The 25273-nt window shown below is 34.3% G+C and overlaps 1 protein-coding gene across 2 annotated transcripts in view; it reads right to left on the bottom strand.

Moving 5' to 3' along the window:
• Positions 1-25273, bottom strand: part of EDIL3 (EGF like repeats and discoidin domains 3) — a 437617-nt gene that overhangs the window by 267403 nt on the left and 144941 nt on the right. Inside the window, exon 3 of one of the 2 annotated variants that reach the window (XM_061187978.1) lies at positions 9024-9053. The exons of the other annotated variant lie outside the window; for it this stretch is intronic. Within the exon in view, the coding sequence (XP_061043961.1) occupies positions 9024-9053 (30 nt within the window). The remainder of the gene's footprint in view (positions 1-9023; positions 9054-25273) is intronic. 2 annotated transcript variants of the gene reach the window in all.

The following is a 25273-nucleotide window of genomic DNA, read 5'->3' on the forward strand; positions in this document are numbered from 1 at the left end:
AATGTCTGTGAGCTTATTAATGAGACATGCATTGATAACAATGCAATAAGGAGGAAGTTATTGTACCAAAAAATTGCAGGCCCTTTTTTATTCTACTTGGAGTCCAAACCCAGGAAGCCAGTGGCCTTGCTCACATCCTTTCTGCTGCCTCCTTGACCTAAGCCCACCCACTCTTCTACCCGTGCTCAGCACTAGATAGTGGTTGTTGCCAGGTTTGAAGCTTTTAAAATCACTGCTGCAGGTTCCATTCAGTAATTCCTAACAATGGCTAAATTACTGACATTGTTAGGACACCACACTCAAAGAAGTACTAAACAAAATGTATTTTATCCTACTGCAACCAAAACAGAAAAACAAAGATCAGTGTAATGGCTTTTCACTGCCAAGGGATTTAAGTAATTTTAAAGCATCTTTAAGATTCTTATCAAATTATTAGTGTTATCCTTTTATTTCTTAAATTGGGAAATCTATCTATCACCCCCTCTCTCTTTATATCATCATACAGGGAAGAACTATGTATGTTCTTGGGTTAACAGTGCTTTAAAATCAGCATTAAATCAGTATGGCTGAATTTATTCATTAATTCAACCATACAACAAATGTTTATTAAGCAACTACCATGTACCGAACAATTGTTCTAGCAGCTAGGGATTCAGTATTGAATAAAATAGACCAAAAAAACCCCATCCCTGGGGGAGTTTATATTCACACTGGACAGAAAATAAGCTACATAAACTGGGCAGACTATGCTAACATTAAAAAATAAAGCAGAGCAGGGGACCATGACAAGGTGGAGAAGGTGTGACCTTTTTAGAGACAAAAAGAAGGCGTTTCTGAGAAGGCATCTTTAGGTCAAGACATGAAGGATGTGATGGAGGATTCATGCAGATACTTGCAGGAGAAGCTGTCAGACAATGGACCCATGAGTGCAAAACCCTGCCCAAGACGGGGATGGGCTCAGGGTTTGTGTTTGTTGCATGAAAAGGAAGGACAGGGTGGCTGTAGAGGAAACGCAGCCAGGGAGGTAATGAAGGGTGCAAATTACATCCAGTTTCAATCCTAAATCTACTGCAGGGTTGATTGAGAGGTACTAAATTAGCCTTAAGGCTGAACAGTGATGGGATCTCATGGTCTTGTAGGAGAATTATCCTGGCCTCTCTGTTGAGAAGGACCTGCAGAAGGGTCAAGGGTACCAAGAAGAAGACCACTCAGAAGGTTACTGCATGATAAGCCAAGTGTGAGAAGATGGTGACGTCGACAAGGGTGATGGTATATGTGATGGCAAGAAGTGGTTAGATTTTGGGTATATTTTGTAAGAAGAGGCTAAAAGGGTCTGGTGAGAATGGGATGTAGTGGATGTTATCAAAGTTGGCCCTGAAGATTTGGATTGAGCCGCTGAGATGGAGAAGGCTGTAAGAGCAACTAGATTGAGGCAGAATGTTTTCTGAAAATGCAAATATTCAATATGGGTGAAGGTAGTCAGAGGGATTTCCATTTCCTATTTTATTATTTTAAAATTGTCTACAAGGTCCATAAAATTACTATAGTAATCAGATTATCATTTAAAATAACAGGTAAAACTTTGCATGTTATTAGGTACAGCTTTATAATACATGCATGACAAAAAACTTGAATAACTGTGCATTACTTTTACAAATGAAAGAGATATATGTTATTTAAAACTATTTATAAGTGAATAAAAGGCAGTTTGCTTCATTAGAATAAGTACAAGTTTCTCCAGAGAAACTTGAAATTGAATCCTCCTTTTGTCACTTGCTTATTATGTAACCTTGGGCATACTTCTTTATGCTTTAAAATTCAGTGTTCTCCTCTTTAAGTAGGAATATATATATATAATTAGCTTCATTGCTTTATTGTGAAAATTAAATAAAAAACTACACCTAAAACGCTTAGCACATTGCCTGACAAATAATCATAATCAAAATAACAATAATAATAATATGGGAAACAACACCGATGATAATAAAAGTAAAAAGAACAGCTTAGATTCCTTGTACTTATTATAGGATGGGCATGATGTGATAAACACTTTAACGTATCATCATGTTTGATCCTTCCATCAAACATTTAAGGTGGGCACTATTATTAATCCATTTTACAGATGATGAAAATGAAATCTGTAAAAGGAAAATACTGTACAGGTAGGAGACAGCTATTTATCTGAAGATAAAAACACCTAAAGGCATAGGTTCACGTCTTCGGGTACATGGGGTTTTATCCTACCCATCATGAACGGGAATGCTTAATGCCTTCCTTGAGCCAACAAATCCCTGGAATATTAAATTAATACTTCTCAGTGCTCTATTTGTAATAAACTCTGAGATGAAACTTGGGACAGCAAAAAAATTGATCCAGACAATTGGAGATGGCCTTAAAGATGAATCCATCCAATGCAAGGAGTACTAGAAATTAAATAAGGCTTGAAGTCTAAGTGTACACAGATAGTGGGGCAACATGCATTGTTATTAAACAATGCAAATTATGCTTGGTCTATTTTCCTGAAATAGGTTTGTTGAAAATTAAAATATTTTGTGTTTATATAATTTTTACTCACTTTCTGTGATGGTTAAATTTTATGTGTCAACTTGGCTAGACTGTGGCACCCAGTTGCTTGGTCAAATACTAGCTTAGATATTGCTGTGAAGGTATTTTGTCAATGTGATTAACATCTACAATCAGTTGACTTTAAGTAAAGCAGATTACCCTCCATAATATGGGTGGGCTTCATGCAATCAGTTGAAGGCCTTAAAAGCAAAACGTGAGGTTTCCCTGAGAAGAAAAAACTTTGCCTCAAGGCTGTAAACCAGAACTCCTGCCTGAGTTCAGCTGGCCTGCCCTATAGAATTCAGACTTGCCAGCCCCACAGTCACATGAGCCAATTCCTTAATATAAATCTCTTTATTTTATATACATATATATCCTTTGATTCTGCTCCTCCAGAGAACACTGACAGATACACTTTTCCTTTCCATGTATATACCTTTATTACTATTTTTAAGTTTATCTTAAATATGAATATTTCTTAAATATGAAATAAGAAAAATACTATCTACATATAACAGAAATTTAAAAACCAACTATTTTTCTCACAATTCAATGTCACTATCAAATATCTATCAATAAGGAAGTTTTGTTTTATTAAAAAAGAAGTAAGCAGTATTTGTTCTTTGACGAATGTCTTAGTGAACTGACCAAAGATAAATCTTTAGAGGCCATGATTTCTTCCCTATTCCACTGAGAATCTACAAATAATGACTTCTTTCTATTTTTTAGAGATTATAGCAATAAACACTTTAGTTTTATATATTGGGTTTTAATATTTAAGCCTGCTTAGCATATATTTATGAACAAGAATATACTTGACAATATAATTAGAAACGTTGCTCCAGGCACTAGAGGGAAAATAGGCATGTCTATATAAAAAAGGAGAAAATTTGCAACAAATGTAAGGTGAACAAAAACGAGGATGTGAAGCTTTACTTTAGACCCCCAAGGAAATAAAGTGCTAAGATCAAAATGCAAAAGAGTGTTAACGCTCATTAAAGAATAATATGGTTAGATATCATTCCTTTTCAAAAACATGAGTTGTAGAATAATTGAGCATAGTCTGCCATGCAGAATTAAATTCTATAAGAAAACAGGAAAGAGATCTAAAAGAATCTGTAGCATAATTAAGAAAATCACAAAATCCACCATAAACAGAAGTAATGTTTTTGTAGGACTAAGATTGAGTATTTCAAAAACAAGAGAAAAATATCTAATCACTGTGTCCTGTGTTTAGCTGCACAGATATATAACATATTTGTTTTAAACTATATATATTGTTTGTTTATAAAACTATGAATATATATATGTAATATAGCCTTAAATCTTTATTACTGCTAGTCAATGTTCTATTATATGTATAGATTATTAGTTCTTAGGTGTACTTCCTCAGTGGCCAAACTGATCATTTAAAAGATTAAACATCCTAAAAGATTTAGAAGGAGCTAGTAAAAATGATGAAGTTCTGCTGTGCTGAATCAACACTGTCTCCACCTCTGATGGGCATCACAGAGGTCACAAGAGTCTACTATAAACTACTGTATCTAGGCAGTAACCTGTATCATCACTACTAATTGGGATCTGATATTAATAGGCCAGAAATGCACTTTTACATTTAAGTAAATTATGAAATTTTAACTTTATAAACATGTGAAGAACAGTATGGCTTTTGCACTTTAGTGTTTTAACATAGCTGATTGCTAAAAAGATTTTCCTTTTACATTCATCTGAAAATTCCATTTTTTTCTAATCATTTTTTGTTATTATATGAGCTAACAGTATTAATAACTACTTTTATACAAATTCAAACTCAGTACCTTTCTTTGATATTAAAAAATGACAAATGACATTTAGAGCAATTAAAAATCTCCCTTTAAGCAAGAAAAGAAAAAAAAAGAAAAAAAAATCAAGATTTGCTTCTGAAGTGGTATAAACAAAAAATAGTAAGTTGTGGTTTTATTAATTTTAGCCACTGATTTATTGTACAGCTACAGCATCTCAACTGTGTCATTTTCTGACTGATTGATCCCATTCAGTAACATTTTCCATTTCTAGTCCTCTTTTAATTCTTATAATGATTTCATTAATTTGATGACTAAATGGTATTTCTAGAGAGGTAAAATAATAGCTAATAAGACAAAAAAAAATAAAGAGGAATGAAGAAATTTATATGACAGTAAGCCTAATTTGATAGACCTTATAGTTAATAAATTAAATTTTATATGGATTAGTTCATTTGTAGCAGTCAATTTTCTAATGTAAATGTCTTAATTTCTTAAAGAACACAGACAAAGGCATTGGTGTAATCAGTTTATCAAGTCTCTCCTTATTATGAAATTTAAATAGAAGATAAATAGAAATTGGATTTGTGCAACATGGGAGAAGCAGCCACTGACTTAACTCTATTAAAGAGTGTTATTAAAGTTATAAATGGATCTGTATCTTACACCTACAGATACACACACACACACACACACACACATGCACACTCTCTTAATATTCACAAATCTTTGTTTTTGAAGGCCTATTTTTTAGACCAGTGTCTGATGAATATAGTAGCACAGTTCTGAGACTATAAAAGGGAATAACTGATGTTGCAATATCTGAAGGAAATTTCAAAAGAGAGTTACCAAAATTATTTGAGCAACAGCAACATAATTGGTTTACATATATCACCTCTAAACAGGACTCATTTGGAGGTACAGTACCTGTTATGGTTTCTTTAAAAAAAATGAATCTCATTAGTTTATAATTAGATCTTAGGATATAACCTAGTTTGAAGGAATTTTTTGTACAGTTCAGAGATGTGTTTTTGTACTCAATGATAAGATGTTTAAATACCTGAACATAAGATTCAACTAAGATAAATAAAAAGAAGCTTCTGGTAGTTACAGAAACAGGTGTTAGGCGAAACTGCCCTAGTAACTCAGATACTACAAACATGTTGCTCTGGGCTAATGCATCCCATCAGAACATTTGAAGATGAAAATAATTAACAAATGGATGCTCCATGTTCAATAAGGAGATACATCTCCATGAGTAGAAACACAGATGTGACATATTATGCATCCCCTCTATAAATCAACACCAAAAAAGCAGTTACTAAGCACTTGCTTTGTGCATGGCAATTTAGAGGTTCAAATAAGAGAAATTACGCATATTTGAAAAAATGACTAAAGACAGAGTGAAGCATAAAAATATTGTAAACAGAAACATATGGTAACAGAGTAGAGGAATCACTTGTCTGTTTTAATGATGGCAGTTATAAAAATTCTAAATATAAGTCAAATCAAATATACTCTATTGTAAAGAGAAAAAGCACATATCATTTTGCAGCATTATAACACAAGTAAAACACTATCTAATATCTCATTAATTTTCTCAGAGTTATATTGTCTCTTTCTAATTTTTTCTATACTATATGTTAGTCCAGACAGAAACCTATTATTTTCTCTAAAAAGTATTCTGGACAATGAGAATTTTTCATGATTACTGAATTATAATTAATCCAATTCTGTGTACCTCTGGGGTAAAAGTAACTTAGATTTGCTATATAATATCCATACATTGCAAATATTTAATAAATAGTATCATTCAGTAGTATCCACTAGGCACCTGCACATTTAGATAAACCATGTATATATTTGTTTTTAAAAATATTAATTTTAACTTATAATTCATATATTAACAACTGGTGATCATGAGCCTGTGACAATCTGGCAGCAAGAAACACCCCCATTTACTTTATTCCTTCTACTGTTGAACTTTGAGGAGTAGCAGATCTATTAGAAATATCTGAATTATTTAATCTAAAGAAACTGAAGTATTATTATTAGAAGTTACAGTCCAATTATGCCATGAAGCTGAAGGAAGAATGTGAAACTGATAAAGATATCATGTGGGGACATATGAAAGTTTAATTCAGGTACAATTTCTGTGGCAAACAGATGATTGCATTTCACTGATAATTTAAACAGAATGGAGAAATAACAGAAAGAAAGATCAATTAAAGAAGGATCAAAAAGATAAATTAAAGGAGTCTGAGCTTGGGAAAGATCATTCTAGATAAACTGTTGATGGAAGGAGATGAAAATAAAAACAGAGACTATCAACAATATATTAAATATATTTTGGGTAATAGTTTAAAATAAAAGATATATTTTGATAAATATTACTGAAAAAGACACATAAACAGAATAATAAATATTTAATTGAGAAAAATAGCTGTTGAAAAAATTGGAGGTAAGAAGTACCAAAAAAGCTCTAAAACAAAATCACAATCCACTTTCCACAATTATTCATATTCCTTATGAAATCAAGCCTTTACAAATCTCATAATACCTTGTCAAAAGTTTTAGTACAACTACACAATAATACTTTTTATTATACACTTTGATAAAATTAATGGAAGAACATTTGGCTCCCGTTGGCAGTTTTATATAAAAGGAATGTCTGCTTTACTAAATGCAAATTTTCTTAATGTTAATGTTATCTGTATGTGAAACTATTTAGTTAAAATATTACTTAATACATTTGCTCTATTCTAATCATCTGTGCTAAAATCACAACAAAAACATCTGGTCATATATGAAAACAAAAATATTTTAAAAACATAATTTAAACTCTATGATGTTCAGATCACTCTAGAGTCAAATAAATATTTGGGGAAAAATGTTCAGTTGCATTTACAAAAGAGTTTCTTAATAAGCAGAGAGATTATTAAAATAATTTTAAAATAAGAAAATTACACCAAGAAATAGTTATATGTATTACTTACATTAAATTAAAATTAATCTTCATCATGCAAAAATAATAATTCTTTTGCAAAGTCACCTAAACTGCTTGGCAGGCAACATAGCTAGGAATGAGGTGTAAGAATATTAGAGGAATGAAACTGCTCTAGAAAAGCATAGGCTCACAAGGACTGGTACTCACACCAAGAGAAAATTCAACTAAGGCTGAGAAAGACAGAGTCTTTGAGCAACCCTGTTAACACTAAAGCCTCAAGTCAGGGCAAAAAGAAGTCAGAAACTAGGCAGAGGAAACTCATAACAACACATAAGTCTGCTACTGAGTCATGTGATTAGGTTGCTCCTAAAAATAGGCTACATAATACTGACTAGAGTAGGAGAAAATTATAGGGAGTTCTTATCATCCAAATCAGGTTATAAACTATCTAACAATATTATGAAAATGAAACATTAACTGAGAGTTTGTCTTCTGTGATTCCATTTCAAGGCAGTGATAATGAGTATAATGCAATATGGCATCCTTGCAGTTTACCAAAGATATTTGTAAGATGTCTATTTCATTTTCTTCCCTTGAATTTTTGATGTTTTGAACCACTTTTACAGGTAAAAATCCCTGCTCCGTTCTAGAAGAAGGTAGAAATCAAGTCTCCTACCAATTGAAATAAGTTAGGTCTATGAATTGAAAAGACCCTATTCTGTACCTGAGTTCCAATAACTGGGCTACATTCCCCATTTCGTATACAATCAAGCCCGATTTTTGTCCATTAGCTTCAGTAACCATTTCCTGCTCCTGTCTCTCAGGCCTAACTCCCTTCCTCAATTGCCTAAGAAAGAACCTGGTGCTGAGTTCTGGTCTTTCTCTTCCAACCAGCATCTAACGCCTCCATCTCAGGGCTTTATCCCTTTTTCCTGATGTTGCTAGTCTGCTAGCCTGGGCCTTTTATTACTTGCGAACCAGATTGGCTGTGATGCCTGCTTTCTCCTTATAAATGTGCCTGGTCTTTGACCCATCCCACTGTCCTAGAACCAAGTTGAAAACACCATGCCTTCTCTACCATTTGCATTCCTCACAGTATTTAGTTCAGACCTGAGCCTGTTCTTGATCAATGCTGATTAGATGGATGAGGAGCAGAGTCGTGATGCCAAGTGTCAGTATCATTAAGTTATAACTGCAAAAATTATTTTCTTAATGAAAGTGAGTATTTGAGGCAACAACATGATTTTTATCCTTAAACTTAAATGAATATCATATTCAGTGTCAGTCATATTTGATAATGCAGTATTCTATCATGGTAAGTCATACTTCTGAAAGTCTGTTTTATCATTTTCCTCTTTTTAATTTCAGTCTCCTCATTTTATTATTTTTCTACATTTTATCATTTTAGTTTTTTCTCCCCATTTTATGACTTATTGGCATTTTTCTCAATGTTTTAATTTTCCAATTTTCCTTATTCTGTAATAGTGATGTGATTTTTTGTGTTATGATTTCCTCTGTGACAGTTCATTTTCAATTATTTTCTCTTTTTATTTAAAACTCATACCAACATCATTTAGTCTGGGACAGCATAATGGGTTCAAGAAATAAAGTAAATAAATAAAACTGTGCCAGTTTTGTGGTTGAAACCTGAACAAATACATTTCAAACGGTCTATATTACTAAGGGCATTAAATTAAATAGGAATAATCTTTACAGCATAGGAACTTTACCTGCTGAAGTTGGCTCTTCTTCATCTGATGCTATGATAGAGGAAAAGAGATGGGGTGGGAACAAAGAGAGGGAGTGAGTGAGATGAGAGGGAAGGAGTGAGGTGAGAGGGAGAGAGAGACGGGGCAGAGAGAGAGAAAGAGAAATTGAGATTGAACATAAATATATCTCACATTTCTAAATAATGACTAAAAGTCTCTGACTTGAAATTTTGTATATACATTAGAAATTTTTCATTAGATAATTAGATAATGACAGATAAATGGATAGTACTTACATTAAATTAACATTTAAATACTCTCATACTTTAAAATAAGCAAGCATTAGAAAAGACCATTCGGTTGTCTGAATTTGAATTTTCTGTCCTTTTGCAAACAAGGTTGAACTTTTTTAGCTTGAGTGGAAATTATTATAATTATTATAAATAATATTGTTTAAAATATAAATTGTATGTAACATAAATACCCCAACCATCCACTTTGTGGGAATTTTCTATTAGCAAAGAGGAATTAAAAGGTATTGTTGACAGTCAAAAATTCTGTTCCATGAGTTAGAAATTATAAAAAGCTAGGAATTATTAAACCTTAGAGTGACTCAGAATCACTCTGAGTGTTGGTTAAACACAAAGATTCTCTCTCTCTCTCTCTCCCCGTCACATACACACACAAACACACTCAACTCATGTGTACCACAAACTTCAAGATTCAGTAGTGGTGTTTCTGCGTTGAAGCCACAGGAACCTGCATTTTAAAGGTTGACCCCAAGCACACATGGATAAGCACGGATATTACAAAAGGAGAGGTCACATTACGAAAACATAACTTTATGCTAAAGCAGTGGTTCATGACCCTGCATCTATACAAGAATTGCCAAACTCTGGACCCACCTCAAAATGATTCAGAGTGTGAATCATTTTGATTCCTTCTTTAAAAGGGGACATTTTTGAGAACAGCACAACTCCAAGGGTAATAATCTGCTGTGTGTATGTGGAGGATGGAGCACGGTGTTGCAAAAGTGAAGTAGCTTCACAATTTTGCCTAGAATGCACGTCTTCATCTTTATACTAACAGACATGCTCTGTGAGAAGATATTTCTGCTCTGTGCACAATTGCAGCTTTATCAGAATATTACTGTTGAATTACATTACTCTAGCCAGTACTACTTCATTTGATTCATGAAGTTTTAAAATAAAAATTTACTCAGCTGAATTGCTTATAAAGGAGTTTTGTTTCCAGGTGATTTGTTCATCAAGGTATCACTGTGTAGCTAGGGAGCAGTCTCCACTATTTTCCGTTAGGGTTACATCTGCACAGAGTACACATTAGACAAGCTTACTTTGTGTCCTGACAGTATTTTCCTCTCACACTGTTTGGCTTGTCTCCTTGGCACCAAAAAAAAAAAAAAAATAGAGCAAACACACTTGGCACGCATGGTGTGGAGAACATAAATATTTAAAAGCTGTTTGCGGCTTTATCATGTCCAAAGTACTTCACAACATGTTCAAAGAAGAAAACTGTTGGTAGCTTCTAGGAACTCCCTTTTAGGAAAATACCACAGGGGCTTGTAGAAGTGCTGACTTAGATGGGTCATTGTTGGTAAAAGTCTGGAGATTCAAAAGGAACAAGAATAAAAAAGCTTACACTTATAGCTGGTCACTTTGTGTATGTGAACTGAATTTATAAAGCAACTGATGAGATGAAATATATTCTTATTTGATAGATGAAGATACAGAGATTCAGAGTGACTGAACAATTTGTCTAAGGTCAGTTTGAATTCAAGCTCACATGACTTTAAAACCAAACTCTTTCCACTGTGCCTTACTGTCTCACAAAGTGCTAATTCAGTATCCACTAAAAGAGAAAAGGAAATGGGAGAAAGGGTCATGGAATAAGGACTGGCTAGATTTCAGATAATGTTCCTTGGACTTAGCCTAAGGGAAAAAACAAAAACAAAAACAAAAACAAAAACTGGATGTAAGGGCTACAAGAGAAATCCCTTTAAGAAATGAAGTGGTCCCTTGGAAACTTCTTCAAGTCCCTTACAATCCAGGAATAGACATAGGCAGGAGAGGGACTGACTAGGAGGTTAAACAAAACATCCCAAGGCTGTGATGCCTAAGAAAGAAATATCAGAAGGGCTAAGATTTTATTCCTCCATTATATATAGATAAGCAAGAAATTTTAGGAAATGACTAGCAAGCACAGAAGTAAAGACAATTCTAAACTTACAGGAGTCACAGCCATTAGATAGTCTTAAAGCCAAAGCTCCTGGGGTGTACTAACCTACACTTGAGCCTATAATACCTGAAAGCATGTTTGTAACAAATTAACAATATTAGAGGGACTTCCCTGGTGGTCCAGTGGTAAAGAATCCGCCTTCCAATGCAGGGGATGCAGTTTCGATCCCCGGTCGGAGAACTAAGATCCCACATGCCGGGGGGCAACTAAGCCCGTGCGCCACAACTACTGAGCCTACATGCCTCAACTAGAGAGCCCGCATGCTGCAAACTACAGAGACTATGCGCTCTGAAGCCTGTGCACCACAACTAGAGAGAGAAAAACCTGCACGTCACAACTAAGAGCCCTTGCGCCGCAACAGAAAGATCTTGCATGCCGCAATAAAGACCCGATGCAGCCAAAAATAAATAAATAAAATAAATAAATATTTAAACAAACAAACAAAAAAACAGTATTAGAATCAGCAGGTACACAAGTCTGCACAGAATTGTATTTCTTTGAAACATCTCCATAGTGGTACTTCCTCATAACTTGCAGATGTAACTATATTCATACTACTAAACATATTCATACTATTAACCAGTATACATAGTATTAAAATACACACACATATTCACAAAGGCACATACAGGGTTAGGATTGGTATTAATTCACCATTTCAGTTATTGCTGGCAAAGATGGCTTTGTAGGCTAACTGCATTACCAAACAAAGCATCAGGAACTATTAACAGGTGGCAGCAAGAGCCCCAGAAGTACAAATAAACCTCAAAGTGGACATTAGTGGTCTATTTAGTGACATTTAAGTGAAATTACGGATCATAGAAGTAATTTCATGATACCTAAATGATTCCTTACTCTTCCTATTTGCTTCTTGGAATTCATGAATCAGCAAATAAAAATACACACACACACACACACACACACACACACACACACAGGTCTGTGTCACATGCAAGTTCCTCTAATCCTGGAAATTAAAAACACATGCACCAAAAGAAATAAAAGCAAACTAACAACTCTGTATTTTTCTGCCTGGTGACAGTGTAGACGAATGTACTGAAATTATGGTGATGGTAGGAAAATAGAGAGTAAAAGTATATATCTAATATACAGAATTTAACTCAGTGTGGTCCTCTCATTGCCCATAACAGAATCACCTGGGATTTTGTTAAAATGCCACAGATCTAATGAATTTGAATTCTGGGTGTTAGCCCAGGTTTTTGCATTTTTAAAAAGCTCAACAGGTGACTGTTATGAACACTAAGTATTGAGAATTATGGCTATATCCATAAAAAGTTTATTGCAGAGCCATGGGTCCAATTGTTGGAACTGCAGCAGTAAATTAGCAGGCTTGTAGAAAACCCTTTGCAACGTACTCTGTGGTTGTTTCGCCGACTTTCAATGCTCTTTCTCTTGTAACATCTTCAGGTTTATTTGGGTATCTACATTGATGCCTTGGGGGAAGATGACTCTTCCTTTGGATTTAGAGAGAGAGTCTGTATCTCAGAACTAAGTAAATCTTTTCCCTTTTCCTGGCCACAGTTATTGGTCTAGGTAGGTATATGATCCAACTGGAGACAATAATGTGTAAGGACAGGTTTGTAGGTGTTTGGGTGAGGAGAGCTCTTGGAAAGACACTTTCTTCTGCGGAAGAAATAATTTTCTATCTGCAAATAACTCTCTCTCTCACTTCTTTAGGTAAGGACCAGGAAGTCTTTGGCCCTGGAAGCAAATTGGTAGACATCTTGCAACCATGATGGGAGCCAGCTTTAGAAAGAAGCCAATTCTCAAAGACTGAGTAGATAAACAAAACGAAATTAGATTACTGATCATATTATTGAGCCACTGACTCATATCCTGACCTTACTCTAGACTTCTAGCTCTGAGGAAAAATACTTGCACTTTATTATTTATTTAGTTTTAGTTGAGCTTTCTCTTATTTGCAACTAATGGCATTCAACTGCAACGGTAACCAGTTTTGTTGTTCCCATTTAAAATATATTAGAACGCCTGAGAAATTAATCATCTCTGAGGCAGGCGAGACCGGAAATACATACAGTCTAGGGCTGTGCTTTGAGGGCAGCTGGGCTTTCAGCAAAGTTTTATTTTAATTTTTCCACAGAGTTTACCACCACATTTTGATACAATAAACCTATTCCTCTGATTCTGAACTTGGTCACAATTTTTTCAGGACAGTCTGGCAGTGTACATGTTCATGAACTGGGTTGGTGCTTAACCGAAGGAGAAGAAGGCATCCTACAGATTTTCCTTCCCTTCCCTCTTTCCTCCCTCCCTCACCTTTCTCCTTTGCTCACAGGATCAACTGTTAAGTACAATAACTACACAAACCCAGTGAGTTTTGTATTACCCTGATATACATGTGCTAGCAAAACACACATACTTCTTCATTGAACAGGCTCTAGTCTCTTCATGTGGTCTCAACAATTTTGATATCTCCTGGGTTTTTTTCTTTTTGTCTTATCCTTGGGTGTTTTAAGGAAACTTTCATACCTTGGAAATTCTATCCATTTAAAACAATTCTATACCCAGCCCAGCATCACTCAACATCAAATAGGAAAAGCTCATTATGAAATACATAAAATACATTTCTTAGCATATGATAATCTATTTTACATAGAGATGTTAGTTCATATTGACTTATGGATCATTTTGTTTGCTATACTATAAATCTAGTTAATTATGCACAAATATGCTTTGCAAATACACAGTTATCTATGTAATTTATGATTTCCATGAGCAAAGCAACAAGAAGTATGTATTCTTATACTCCCACAACATTTTAGAATGTTTTTATTCAACTGCAGTGATGCAAAAATAATGATGATATGTATGCATGATTATTCATGCCTGCCTAGAGGTTAAATGCTATAAATGTGTGTGTGTGTGTACGTGTGTGTGTGTACTAAAACAAAGAAGAGTAAATGAACATTTAAAATTTGTGAATTCAGTCATTTAAGTAAGTTGTGGAGTTGTCTCTGGAAGTATACAGAGAAGTATTTAGAAAGAGGTTTTATTAGCTTACATGATCTTTGTTTTATTGTTTGTTGATTTGTTTGTTCTTGGCCAATGGCCCAATGAGGACAAGCCTCAGGACTTAAAAGTTGCTATTACCAACTCCTTTTTTGTGAAAGTATGAAGAGAAGTGTTAGTCTCTCCTGGCCAAAGACTTCAGACAGCATACTATGTGGTCAATTCTCCACTCTCAGAACTGCAGAATAATTGGGTCACGGTAAGCAGCAGCAGCAATGGATTTGCAGAGAAAATGTTCAGAGAACTACAAAGTCTTCTCTATTCTATCAGTCTTCTACATGCAGTTTGATTCTTGTGCTAGATTTGGAGGACAGCATTTATTTGAATACAGTTAATAATGTGTAGTACATAAAATATAATTATATATACACGTAGTTAGCCTGTAAGTATGTATCTGTATGCTTACCAGTCTCTTCCGTTAGACTAGGAGTTTCATGAGGGCAGGAATGTGCCTCTTTTGCTCACCTCTATAACTACAGTTTTTAGAATAATACCTATAACACTGCAGGGCTCAATAAATATTTGTCAAAAGAAAGAAAGAAAATATGTATAAATATTTAATACAGTCCTCTGTGTTACTCAATAAAATTTAGTTGCTCCATTATGCTACATTACCAGACTTGCCAAAGAGAAAGCCTTAAATGTCATCTATATTTTAGTTATATAAATTTATATATAATCATATATAATAACTTATATAACTATATAATCATATTTTCTTTCTTGGGGCAGGAGAGAAAAGGAATAATATTTGAGAAGACAATGATTGCTCTAATGACCATTTCATCATCTCATGAAAAAATAAATCTGTGATTTTAAATTAACTCAAAAAGCATCAAACTATAGTTTATTAATTAAATACATTCATTAAAATAGAACCACAAAAATGCACTTTCTAAAGTTTAGTAGTAATATAGATCACATGAGTTTTACAAGCTACTTATACAGTTAATCATGTTAACAGCAATTAATGCATTTGTGATTTTCTCATTTTAGAAAGAGGTACAAATGGGGAAAATAATAAAGAATGAATGACAGCTTTGGTTTCATTTTTTTCTACTAAGTAAAAAAATATGTAATTTACAAAGTATTCCCAGAGTATTGGGTAGCTGGGAAGTAATATGACTTAAGTAACAGGCCTATATTCATACCCCAGCTAGTATTAAAGAGACTTTGGGGACATAATTAGGACACATTTCGCTACTTAAAGGAAGCACTAAAGATCTTTAGGCTAGGTGATTTAACATTACAAAAGCCTATAATTCAACATTTCATGTATTTATACAACTGTCCTCAAAAATCCTTTGTTTATTCAATGTGTCCTCCCTCCCTATCCAAATTCACCTCATCATTGTAGAATGAATGCAAGTCTCACCACCCTCATTTCTTTAGTATTTATTTTAGTTTCCCGATTTAGTTGCCTCCAAACATCCCCCACTAGCTTTTAAACTATAACCTAAAGCCAGTTCTAAACAAAATGGCAATAATATTTTCCAATCTTGTTCCCAAGCTGGACATGATCCATGCTACTTCTTTCAAAGGCAGTGGTTATGTTTCAGTTTTGTATAGTGCACATAAATAGTAGTGAGTAAATATTTTTGGAAAGCTATCCAGTTTTAGACATGAGAAAATGAAGTCCAGTAAGTGAATTTAATGGCTGTTTTACATTCCTGGAAGCCATCTAAAAAGAGAATTGGGAATTAAACCTAAGGTAGCCAAAGAAAATTCATGGCCAAATAGAAGAAACTTGTGAAGGATAAACCAGGTCAGAAGGTAATATAAATGGCTGCTCACATTTATCAATTTCCAATAAAATTAATTCATAATTTTTTGAAAACTTAATACAGGAGAGGAGGGAATAGTTCTGGAAGAAGAATGCTGTTTAATGTGACAGGAAAGCCATGCAGCTGAGGTTACTTGCTTATCATATGTGAATTTCAGATGGTTAAACACCTATATTGTTCTGTTTCACAGCAACTGACAGAAGGAAGCTAATACCACCAGGCTCATATTCTATGGATTTCTGCTTTATTTACGTGTGGGCAACTGCTCACTTCACCCTCAATTCATTCCCATAAGTCTGGACAAATGAGCTAATCTAAAAAGTAAATCTGTTAAAACCAAAAGAACCAAAAACAAAAAAATAATGGATAAGTCAGCAATACTGGCACAAATCCCAGAGATAGCATCCACTTAAGGAAACCATGGAATCATTGCACATAAAATGTTAATGTCAGAAGAGATTTTGTGATTAAGGGGTTGGCAAAAAACCCATTGTTATAATGGGTTAAGATTTGCATTAGAAATATATTTATGATATTTATTAAATCATCTAAATTATCAACTAAAAACTCAAAACAAACTGAATTTTGAAGTAAAAATACTTAAACATCAGAATACATATATAAAAATATATGTAATTATAATTAAATATTTATACTATAAATAAAACTAGGATTATATAATATATGATGTTCTTTAACTTGCTTTCATTAATATATTGCACATATTTTCTATCTCAATATTATCAGTGAATATGGACAATAATAATATTTTATTTTATGGATAAACCATGATTTATTTAACTAAGTCTCTACTGAATGATATTTGGAGGGATTCAGGGTTTTTCTCTTAGAAATACTATTTCAATGAATAATCAGACTCCATTTGAACAGTGGTAGAACCATGAAACAAAAATAAATGACCAAATAATTTCATTTAATAAATAAGAGCTCATAATCTTAAATACAATATAAAATATTCATTTTTTATAAATAAGGCTTTTAAAGGATCCTCTTTTATGCTGTCAGCCTATCTTTAGTAACATGCTTCTTAAATATATTAGACAATATTATATTTGTGACTTCTTCCTATGAAACTTACCTCCCTTGCAATAGAGTTACTATTAATGGAGATCAAGTAAAAGTTCCAGTGACCGATGCCCAAGCACAAGACACAAGAGACGAAGAAATGGCTGAGCTGTGGGCTTGAGGAGATGTAGCCTTAGACTAACAGATTTCCCTGCCCATCACCCTCACCCCACTAGGGGGTATGTATACTGAATATAATATTCTTATATTAAATAATATAAAACTTCAACGTTTAAAAAAATTAATGGTGACTACTTGAAGACAGAAAATTACCTTATTACAAAATATTGGTATATAATGTGTGTGTGTGTGTGTGTGTGTGCACAAGCCAGTATTTAATGATACAGTTATTTCAAACATGACATTTATACCATTTATGAAATCTGAGAAGCCTTTTAGTAAAATATCATTCTTTTTTCACTACTTATATTCCAAAGAGGAATTCAGAAATTTTATGATGGCTTTGAAATGATGGGTTCCCAAAATACAGATCCACACATCTGGCTTAATTAAAATATCTTTTGAAACTCAAAAGATGAAGGGAAGGTGTAACTTGAATAGAGCTGAGATACCTCTGGTGGATCTATCTGTTTCTCTTTGGTCAAGGGGAATTCTTTTTTTCATGTAGCTTGAACTCATCCCAAGGACACTGACTATAAGTGATAAAGCACAGGCTCTGCTTGCCTATACAGAGCCCAATTAATCTAATGTGCCACTGACTTATTCAGCAGTGAGTTAATGACTGCTATAGAGGATTTTTTCCTGCCTGTTAAAATAGAAGCTAAAATTAAATGCTTTCTTTTCAGAATCATTAGGACCTTCTTGAAAAGAAAATAGTCGGTGTATCTACATTCAGGTGTTAATCAAATGACATTGACAATGTAATTTCCCTATCTTCAGAATTTGTCTCCCTAGGATGAATTTTTCCTTAATTGGAACGTCTTTAAGGATTAAAAAAAAAGTGATTAAAAAAGTGGACAGGTCTAACTTTAAGGCAATGAAATTGAATAAAGGTACAAGGCTATTCAGGGAGGGCCCAAGCCCCATTCTTCTTATCTTTGAGGTTATTTTCAAGTTGTGAATGCACACTATTAACTTCTACTTTTCCAAACTGTCAAGAAACAGTCTAGGAAACAGCCTGTTCAGAAAGCAGGATGTAAGCGACTTTGCATAAATAAAAGTTTAAATCCAAACTGAAATTAAAGGTCACTTAGTCCAACTTGCCAATCAAAAATCTAAACATTGCTTCGAAACTTCTAGTGGCAGGGAACTCATAATCTCTCAAAGAAACACATCATATCACTCTCCTAAAGACAGCACCTGGAAAACAATGGAATAATGTGGCTTTCTTTGACATACCAGCCATTCAAATATTTGAAGACAACTAACATATTCCCTATAATTCTCTTCTTAACTGAGACAAACATCTCCACTTAATTTCATAATCATGACGTACAACCTGGTCATCATTTTTATTAACCTCCTCTTGATAAATTCAAATTTGTCAGGGTCTTTTAAAACATAGCAATACGAATGAAATCTTACAGCAACAAGAATTAGATGTCCAGATGAGATCTAACTAGCACAGAATACAATGGCGTTATTACCTGCCTTCTTCATGCTGCTGAAAGAATTAATTTCCTTTCTCCCCTTCCTCCAGCCTCATCTTACAGACCAATTCCTAGAACACTGGGGGCTACTAATCTTATCTCCTTTCTATCTGAGGGCAAGATTGGGCAGGAAAAAAAAGGGGGAGGGAGACATGTGGTGAAGGTCAAGAGAGAACAGACTGGCTTGCAAGCCAGTATCTAAAAGTACTTTAGCAATAGGAAAAATTGCAAAAGATTGAAATCAAGCAAAGCCCTAAATGTATTTTTCCAATCTTTCATTTTTTCTCTAGCAAAGAATCTAGTTTGCATATATTTCATATGTAGTTGATTACGTTCACAGACAGGAAAACCAAACATTTGTCTTCATTGAAACAGTTTCCTTAGTGTCCAGGACTAGGTGTCCATCTAGATGGATATAAATATTTTGTGGTTTCTCATGGGATTTTCCACATGTCAACCGACATTTCTGTTCATAGGAGGGTCTCCTGAAAACTATTTTTGAAACTTTGCAGTTGCTTCTTTCAGCAATTAATTTCTGGTTAGAAATTCTAGGTTAGAAATTAACACTAATTTCAGTCAATAAGCCACGCTGAGCCTTTTCCAAATCAACTACCTATTAGACCGAGTCTTATTGAAAACAATCACAATAATTAATGAGTTGAAAAACAGGTTTATCTTGGAGGCAGAAAAAAACATAATGAAAAAAAAAAAAAACAGTACAATTTAATCCTCAAAAGAAAAGCCTGAGGTACTACTTAAAAATTATCACAAATTTTGTTAATAAGAGTTTTGTGTTGTTTTGTTTTTATAATGTTGGTATGCTTCAATTATATATTATCAAAAGAGATTACAGAATCATGTTCCTGGGATGATATTGTTAATAACATTGAAAACTATATTATGGAAATAGTTCAAGAGGATGACTAAAGGCCCTATACAGTGTAGATCCAAACCACCTTCCTGTCTGGCTCCTCAGCATCTCTGCAAACCCAAATAATCTAGGCAACCATTAATGCTAATTCTTCCAGAAGGTTCCCATGTTTCTCATCTTTGTGCCTTTTATCATCCTGTATTTTGCTTAAAATGTTCCCACCAAATAATTTTACTGGTGAAGTACACTTCCAACCCAGCCCATCTCAAAAGCTATCTCACCCATCGAATCTGATTCCTAGGACTGGAAGTAACCTTTCCTCCTCTTGATACCTACAGCACTTTGTTCTCCTCTCAGGATGATTATTTTCTGCATTGTGTAATGACAATTGGTGTGTGTGTTTTATAGTCTTTCCCAAATTTATCTCAAGGTCAAGCTCTTTATCTTGGGGGCATAGACAAAGGGGAGGTTAGGCCCTGGGGGTCAGGAACAGCTCTCCAGAGGTGCTCAATAACATTCATTAAATGGAAGATTCTACTGTTCTTTTCTGCTCTGTGATTCTGTCTTTATGCAAAGCCACAAAGAGCTTATTGTTGATGTATCACATCTGAGAATCTAATATTAATACGTTGTCATAAATTCCAACTTTGTATTTATTATGGCTTTACAGGATTCCCATTTTGCAATCTTATAAAGAAAAATCAATTCATAAGTTATTTGCTGTAAGCATAAGGAAAGCTCTATTCCTGAAAGGCCAGTTCCTAATTATGTAAACATTACTTACATTACTCATAATTTTCAAATAATAAAACATAGGGTTCTCTTTTTTCCCATAACAAATGAGGTGATCTGTCAAATTATACGTGGAAGAAAAGAAAATTTTGAAAAATTAAAAGCTGACAGCTAAATTGCCCCCAGTTTGCATATTCAAGCAAAAGCAGAAAAAATCCTGACATAAAAATAATAGGTCAGGATTTATTGGACATTTCAATAATGTTATTAATGACTGAAATGATGGAAGAATATTCAGGGACTTGGAAACTTGATTTCTGCATGTAACCTTTGAATTGTCTATAAGGTCTATCTATTTTTATTTACTTATTTTATAACTGCTACATAGCTCTTTTATAAGTCAGGAACTATTCTAAGAACCACATATACCAATTCACTTAATTTGAACAAAACCCCTTTGAAGTTGGTACTATTATTACCTGGGTTTTACAGGTAAGGAACGAAGGCATCAAGAGGTTAAGCAACTTGGCCAAAGTAACAGAGATAGTAAATAGAACAGTCAGAATTTGAATTCAGTATGGCTGAGTTCTTGATCACAACATCATGATGCAATTCTTTAGAGAATGTGTTCCTACAGAATTCCAAGAGCATGCTCAGCATGACAACACTGGAATAGAGGTTTTAATACTATTATTATTGTTATTATATCTCCGGGTTCTCTCGCTGCTTCAAAGTATCCCTCCCCATATGTGTAACAGGTACACTTTAATTTGGACACAAACACTGGACTGTAGAAAAAGCATGGGACACAATTTCAGGTTTAATGCCTGTTCTGCCCACCTTTGAGCAGGAATTCATGACCTTGGTATAGTCATCGTGTTTATCACAGAATCCTTTTCCCATTTAACACTGAGATTGGTATTAGCTCAACTGGTTATTTCAAGATTATTGCAAGAATAATGCATACATTAACCTTTTAATGGATAGAGTACTCTAAAAACACTATTAAAGGGAAAAGGTGAAAGAAAAAATGTCATTGGCATTATGGTGATTGGTAAATTTCATAAATGCCCCACTTCAATGTTCATTGATTGGTAAATTTCATAAATGCCCCACTTCAATGTTCACTACATGATGACCTGATAACCAGAATGTCTGGTTGTGAGGTGAGACTTACCACAGAAGTTTTGGGTCAGGAAATCATTGTGGAGATAATATAGCTCAACCTCCAGAGTTGAATAATTAATGGAAGCTGACCTCAGAGCCCAGAGCATGTTGTGTGATGCACCCTGATTTATGCCATTTATGCCATTCAATCAATGACATTGATTGAAATAGAGCTGAGTTGACACAAACAACATGTGTCTTGTTGAAAATATATAGTAGCTACTGTGTCGATGTGTAGCAGTAATGAGTTCTATACTCAATTGCTCTCTATGATTTGGATGAAGCACTTGGGGGTCTGATTTCTCAATTAAAATTTTACCACGTAGAGACATTGTGGGGATTTATCAACATACTATGCAAAGAAAGTGCTAATTCTTACTTGAAATTTGCTATATTTTCCCAGGATTAGTACTTAAGAAAACACCCTTATCTGTGGTTCTATCTTTTACTGAGGAACTGAAATTGTGTCCTCCTACTTTATTTTCTAAGCTTTGATTAAAATAAAATAAACAGAAAATATTGATTATTATCCATTTTAAATCATAGTTCAGTGAATTTTATTCTTTCAGAGGGAAAAATTAAATTCTGAAAAGGATTCTGCCCCAATTCTCTCTCATTATATGACTTATTTAAAAATTATGTGTTGCCACTATCCTTTAAGTAATATGGATTACAGAATTTGCCTTCACATAAATACTTTGATATATGTTGAAAAATAAATTGTCCTAGAGTACAAAGTTACCTTAAGGTGTCACCCAGTTTTCCTATGACTTCAGGGACTGTGGCCAAATAAGCCTTCACACACAATGACATCTACTTGAAACTCCTTGAGAAAAGTTTCATGCCTTCTATTTCATTGTAGTAACCCTTATGCTTTACTCTAGTAATTCCTTGTAACAAACAGTAGGAGCCTAGCACATAGTAGGTGCCAATAAGATTTGTTGATCAACCTAATTTACTAATATTAAAAACTACAGGGGGTTCTAATAGTTTTAAGAAATAAATATCAACCTATCAAAATACAAATTTCAATGAATTCTTAATGCTTCGTCTCTTTCTCTTCATTCATGTAACTAATGGTAAGTGGAAAGAAGAGAGCAAACGTTCCCTCATTCATCCAAGAGCCTTTCACTTTCCATTAGAGTCATATTAATCTTTCCCCCACTTCCTACTTTTTTTTTTATTTTTTTATTTTTTTTATTTTTTTAACATCTTTATTGAAGTATAATTGCTTTACAATGGTGTGTTACTTTCTGCTTTATAACAAAGTGAATCAGTTATACATATACATATGTTCCCATATCTCTTCCCTCTTGCATCTCCCTCCCTCCCACCCTCCCTATCCCACCCCTCTAGGTGGTCACAAAGCACAGAGCTGATCTCCCTGTGCTATGAGGCTGCTTCCCACTAGCTATCTATTTTACATTTGGTAGTGTATATATGTCCATGCCACTCTCTCACCCTGTCACATCTCACCCCTCCCCCTCCCCATATCCTCAAGTCCATTCTCTAGTAGGTCTATGTCTTTATTCCCATCTTGTCACTAGGTTCTTCATGACCTTTTGTTTTTTCCCTTAGATTCCATATATATGTGTTAGCATACTGTATTTCTTTTTCTCTTTCTGACTTACTTCACTCTGTATGACAGACTCTAACTCCATCCACCTCACTACAAATACCTCCATTTCATTTCTTTTTATGGCTGAGTAATATTCCATTGTATATATGTGCCACATCTTCTTTATCCATTCATCCGATGATGGACACCTAGGTTGCTTCCAAGTCCTGGCTATTGTAAACAGAGCTGCAATGAATATTTTGGTACATGACTCTTTCTGAATTATGGTTTTCTCAGGGTATATGCCCAGTAGTGGGATTGCTGGGTCGTATGGTAGTTCTGTTTTTAGTTTTTTAAGGAACCTCCATACTGTTCTCCATAGTGGCTGTATCAATTTACATTCCCACCAACAGTGCAAGAGTGTTCCCTTTTCTCCACACCCTCTCCAGCATTTATTGTTTCTAGATTTTTTGATGATGGCCATTCTGACCGGTGTGAGATGATACCTCATTGTAGTTTTGATTTGCCTACCTTTATCTAACCTTCTTAAGCTTTCCTTACCCAGTCATTCTAAGTCTGTTCCATACTCTAGATGCTCTAGAGCCATTTTTAAGGTTTCTTTGATAAAATGCCTGCTCCCTCTCTCATTAGTCTTACTTTTAGAGAATAGCCTTTTCCTCACAGTTTTTACCAAACTGGACTTTCTATATGCCTATCTATAGTTTGTCCTTTTTAAATGATTTATGGCCTTATATAATGACTGTTTAAGTGAAAATAAAAGGGGATGTAGTCTTCATATGGTATTTAAAAAATATATTTGATAGGACAACAAACTCTTCTTTTGCTCTCCAAGTATATTTTTCTTCTCTTATTATACAAATCAAATAACTCCAAATCTACATTACTGTGATTAAGTAGATCTAAGCCCATTAAGCTTTCTTTTCATTAAAAAAACCATATGATAAACTGTTTACCTTTCCTATACAATACTTATGATAGTAAAGGTTCTCAAATAACTGTTATCCCAACCATTTACTTTTAAGAATTTAGTCTGAGACAATGGTGAATGTAAACAAAATTTAGTTAGAAGAGTATGTACCAAAATGTTTATAATAGAGGAAATTTGCAAGTAACCTATATGTCCAAAAATAGGGGCTGATACAGATTCCCAACAAACACATGAAAGGATGCTCAACATCACTAATCATTAGAAAAATGCAAATCAAAACTGCAATGAGATATCACCTCACACCAGTCAGAATGGCCATCATCAGAAAATCTACAGACAATAAATGCTGGAGAGGGTGTGGAGAAAAGGGAACCCTCTTGCACTGTTGGTGGGAATGTAAATTGATACAACCACTATGGAGAACAGTATGGAGGTTCCTTAAGAAACTAAAAATAGAACTACCATACGACCCTGCAATCCCACTCCTGGGCATATACCCTGAGAAAACCATAATTCAAAAAGAGTCATGTACCACAATGTTCACTGCAGCTCTATTTACAATAGCCAGGACATGGAAGCAACCTAAGTGTCCATCGACAGATTGAATGGATAAAGAAGATGTGGCACATATATACAATGGAATATTACTCAGCCATAAAAAGAAACGAAATTGAGTTATTTGTTGTGAGGAGGATGGACCTAGAGTCTGTCATACAGAATGAAGTAAGTCAGAAAGAGAAAAACAAATACATATGGAATCTAAAAAAGAGAAAAAATGGTTTTGAAGAACCTAGGGGCAGGACAGGAATGAAGACGCAGATGTAGAGAATGGACTTTAGGACACGGGGAGGGGGAAGGGTAAGCTGGGACAAAGTGAGAGAGTGGCATGGACATATATACACTACCAAATGTAAAATAGATAGCTAGTGGGAAGCAGCTGCATGGCACAGGGAGATCAGCTCGGTGCTTTGTGTCCACCTAGAGGGGTGGGATAGGGAGGGTGGGAGGGAGACGCAAAAGGGAGGAGAAATGGGGATATACCTATATGTATAGCTGATGCACTTTGTTATAAAGCAGAAACTAACACACCATTGTAAAGCAATTATACTCCAATAAAGATGTTAAAAAAAAAATAGGGGCTGGCTGAATAAAATGAAGGTAAGTGATGGAATGTTAGCCTGATATTTTAAATAATGTCAGGAAAGAA

Source organism: Eubalaena glacialis, chromosome 4, assembly GCF_028564815.1.
Source record: "Eubalaena glacialis isolate mEubGla1 chromosome 4, mEubGla1.1.hap2.+ XY, whole genome shotgun sequence".
Taxonomy (NCBI): domain Eukaryota; kingdom Metazoa; phylum Chordata; class Mammalia; order Artiodactyla; family Balaenidae; genus Eubalaena; species Eubalaena glacialis.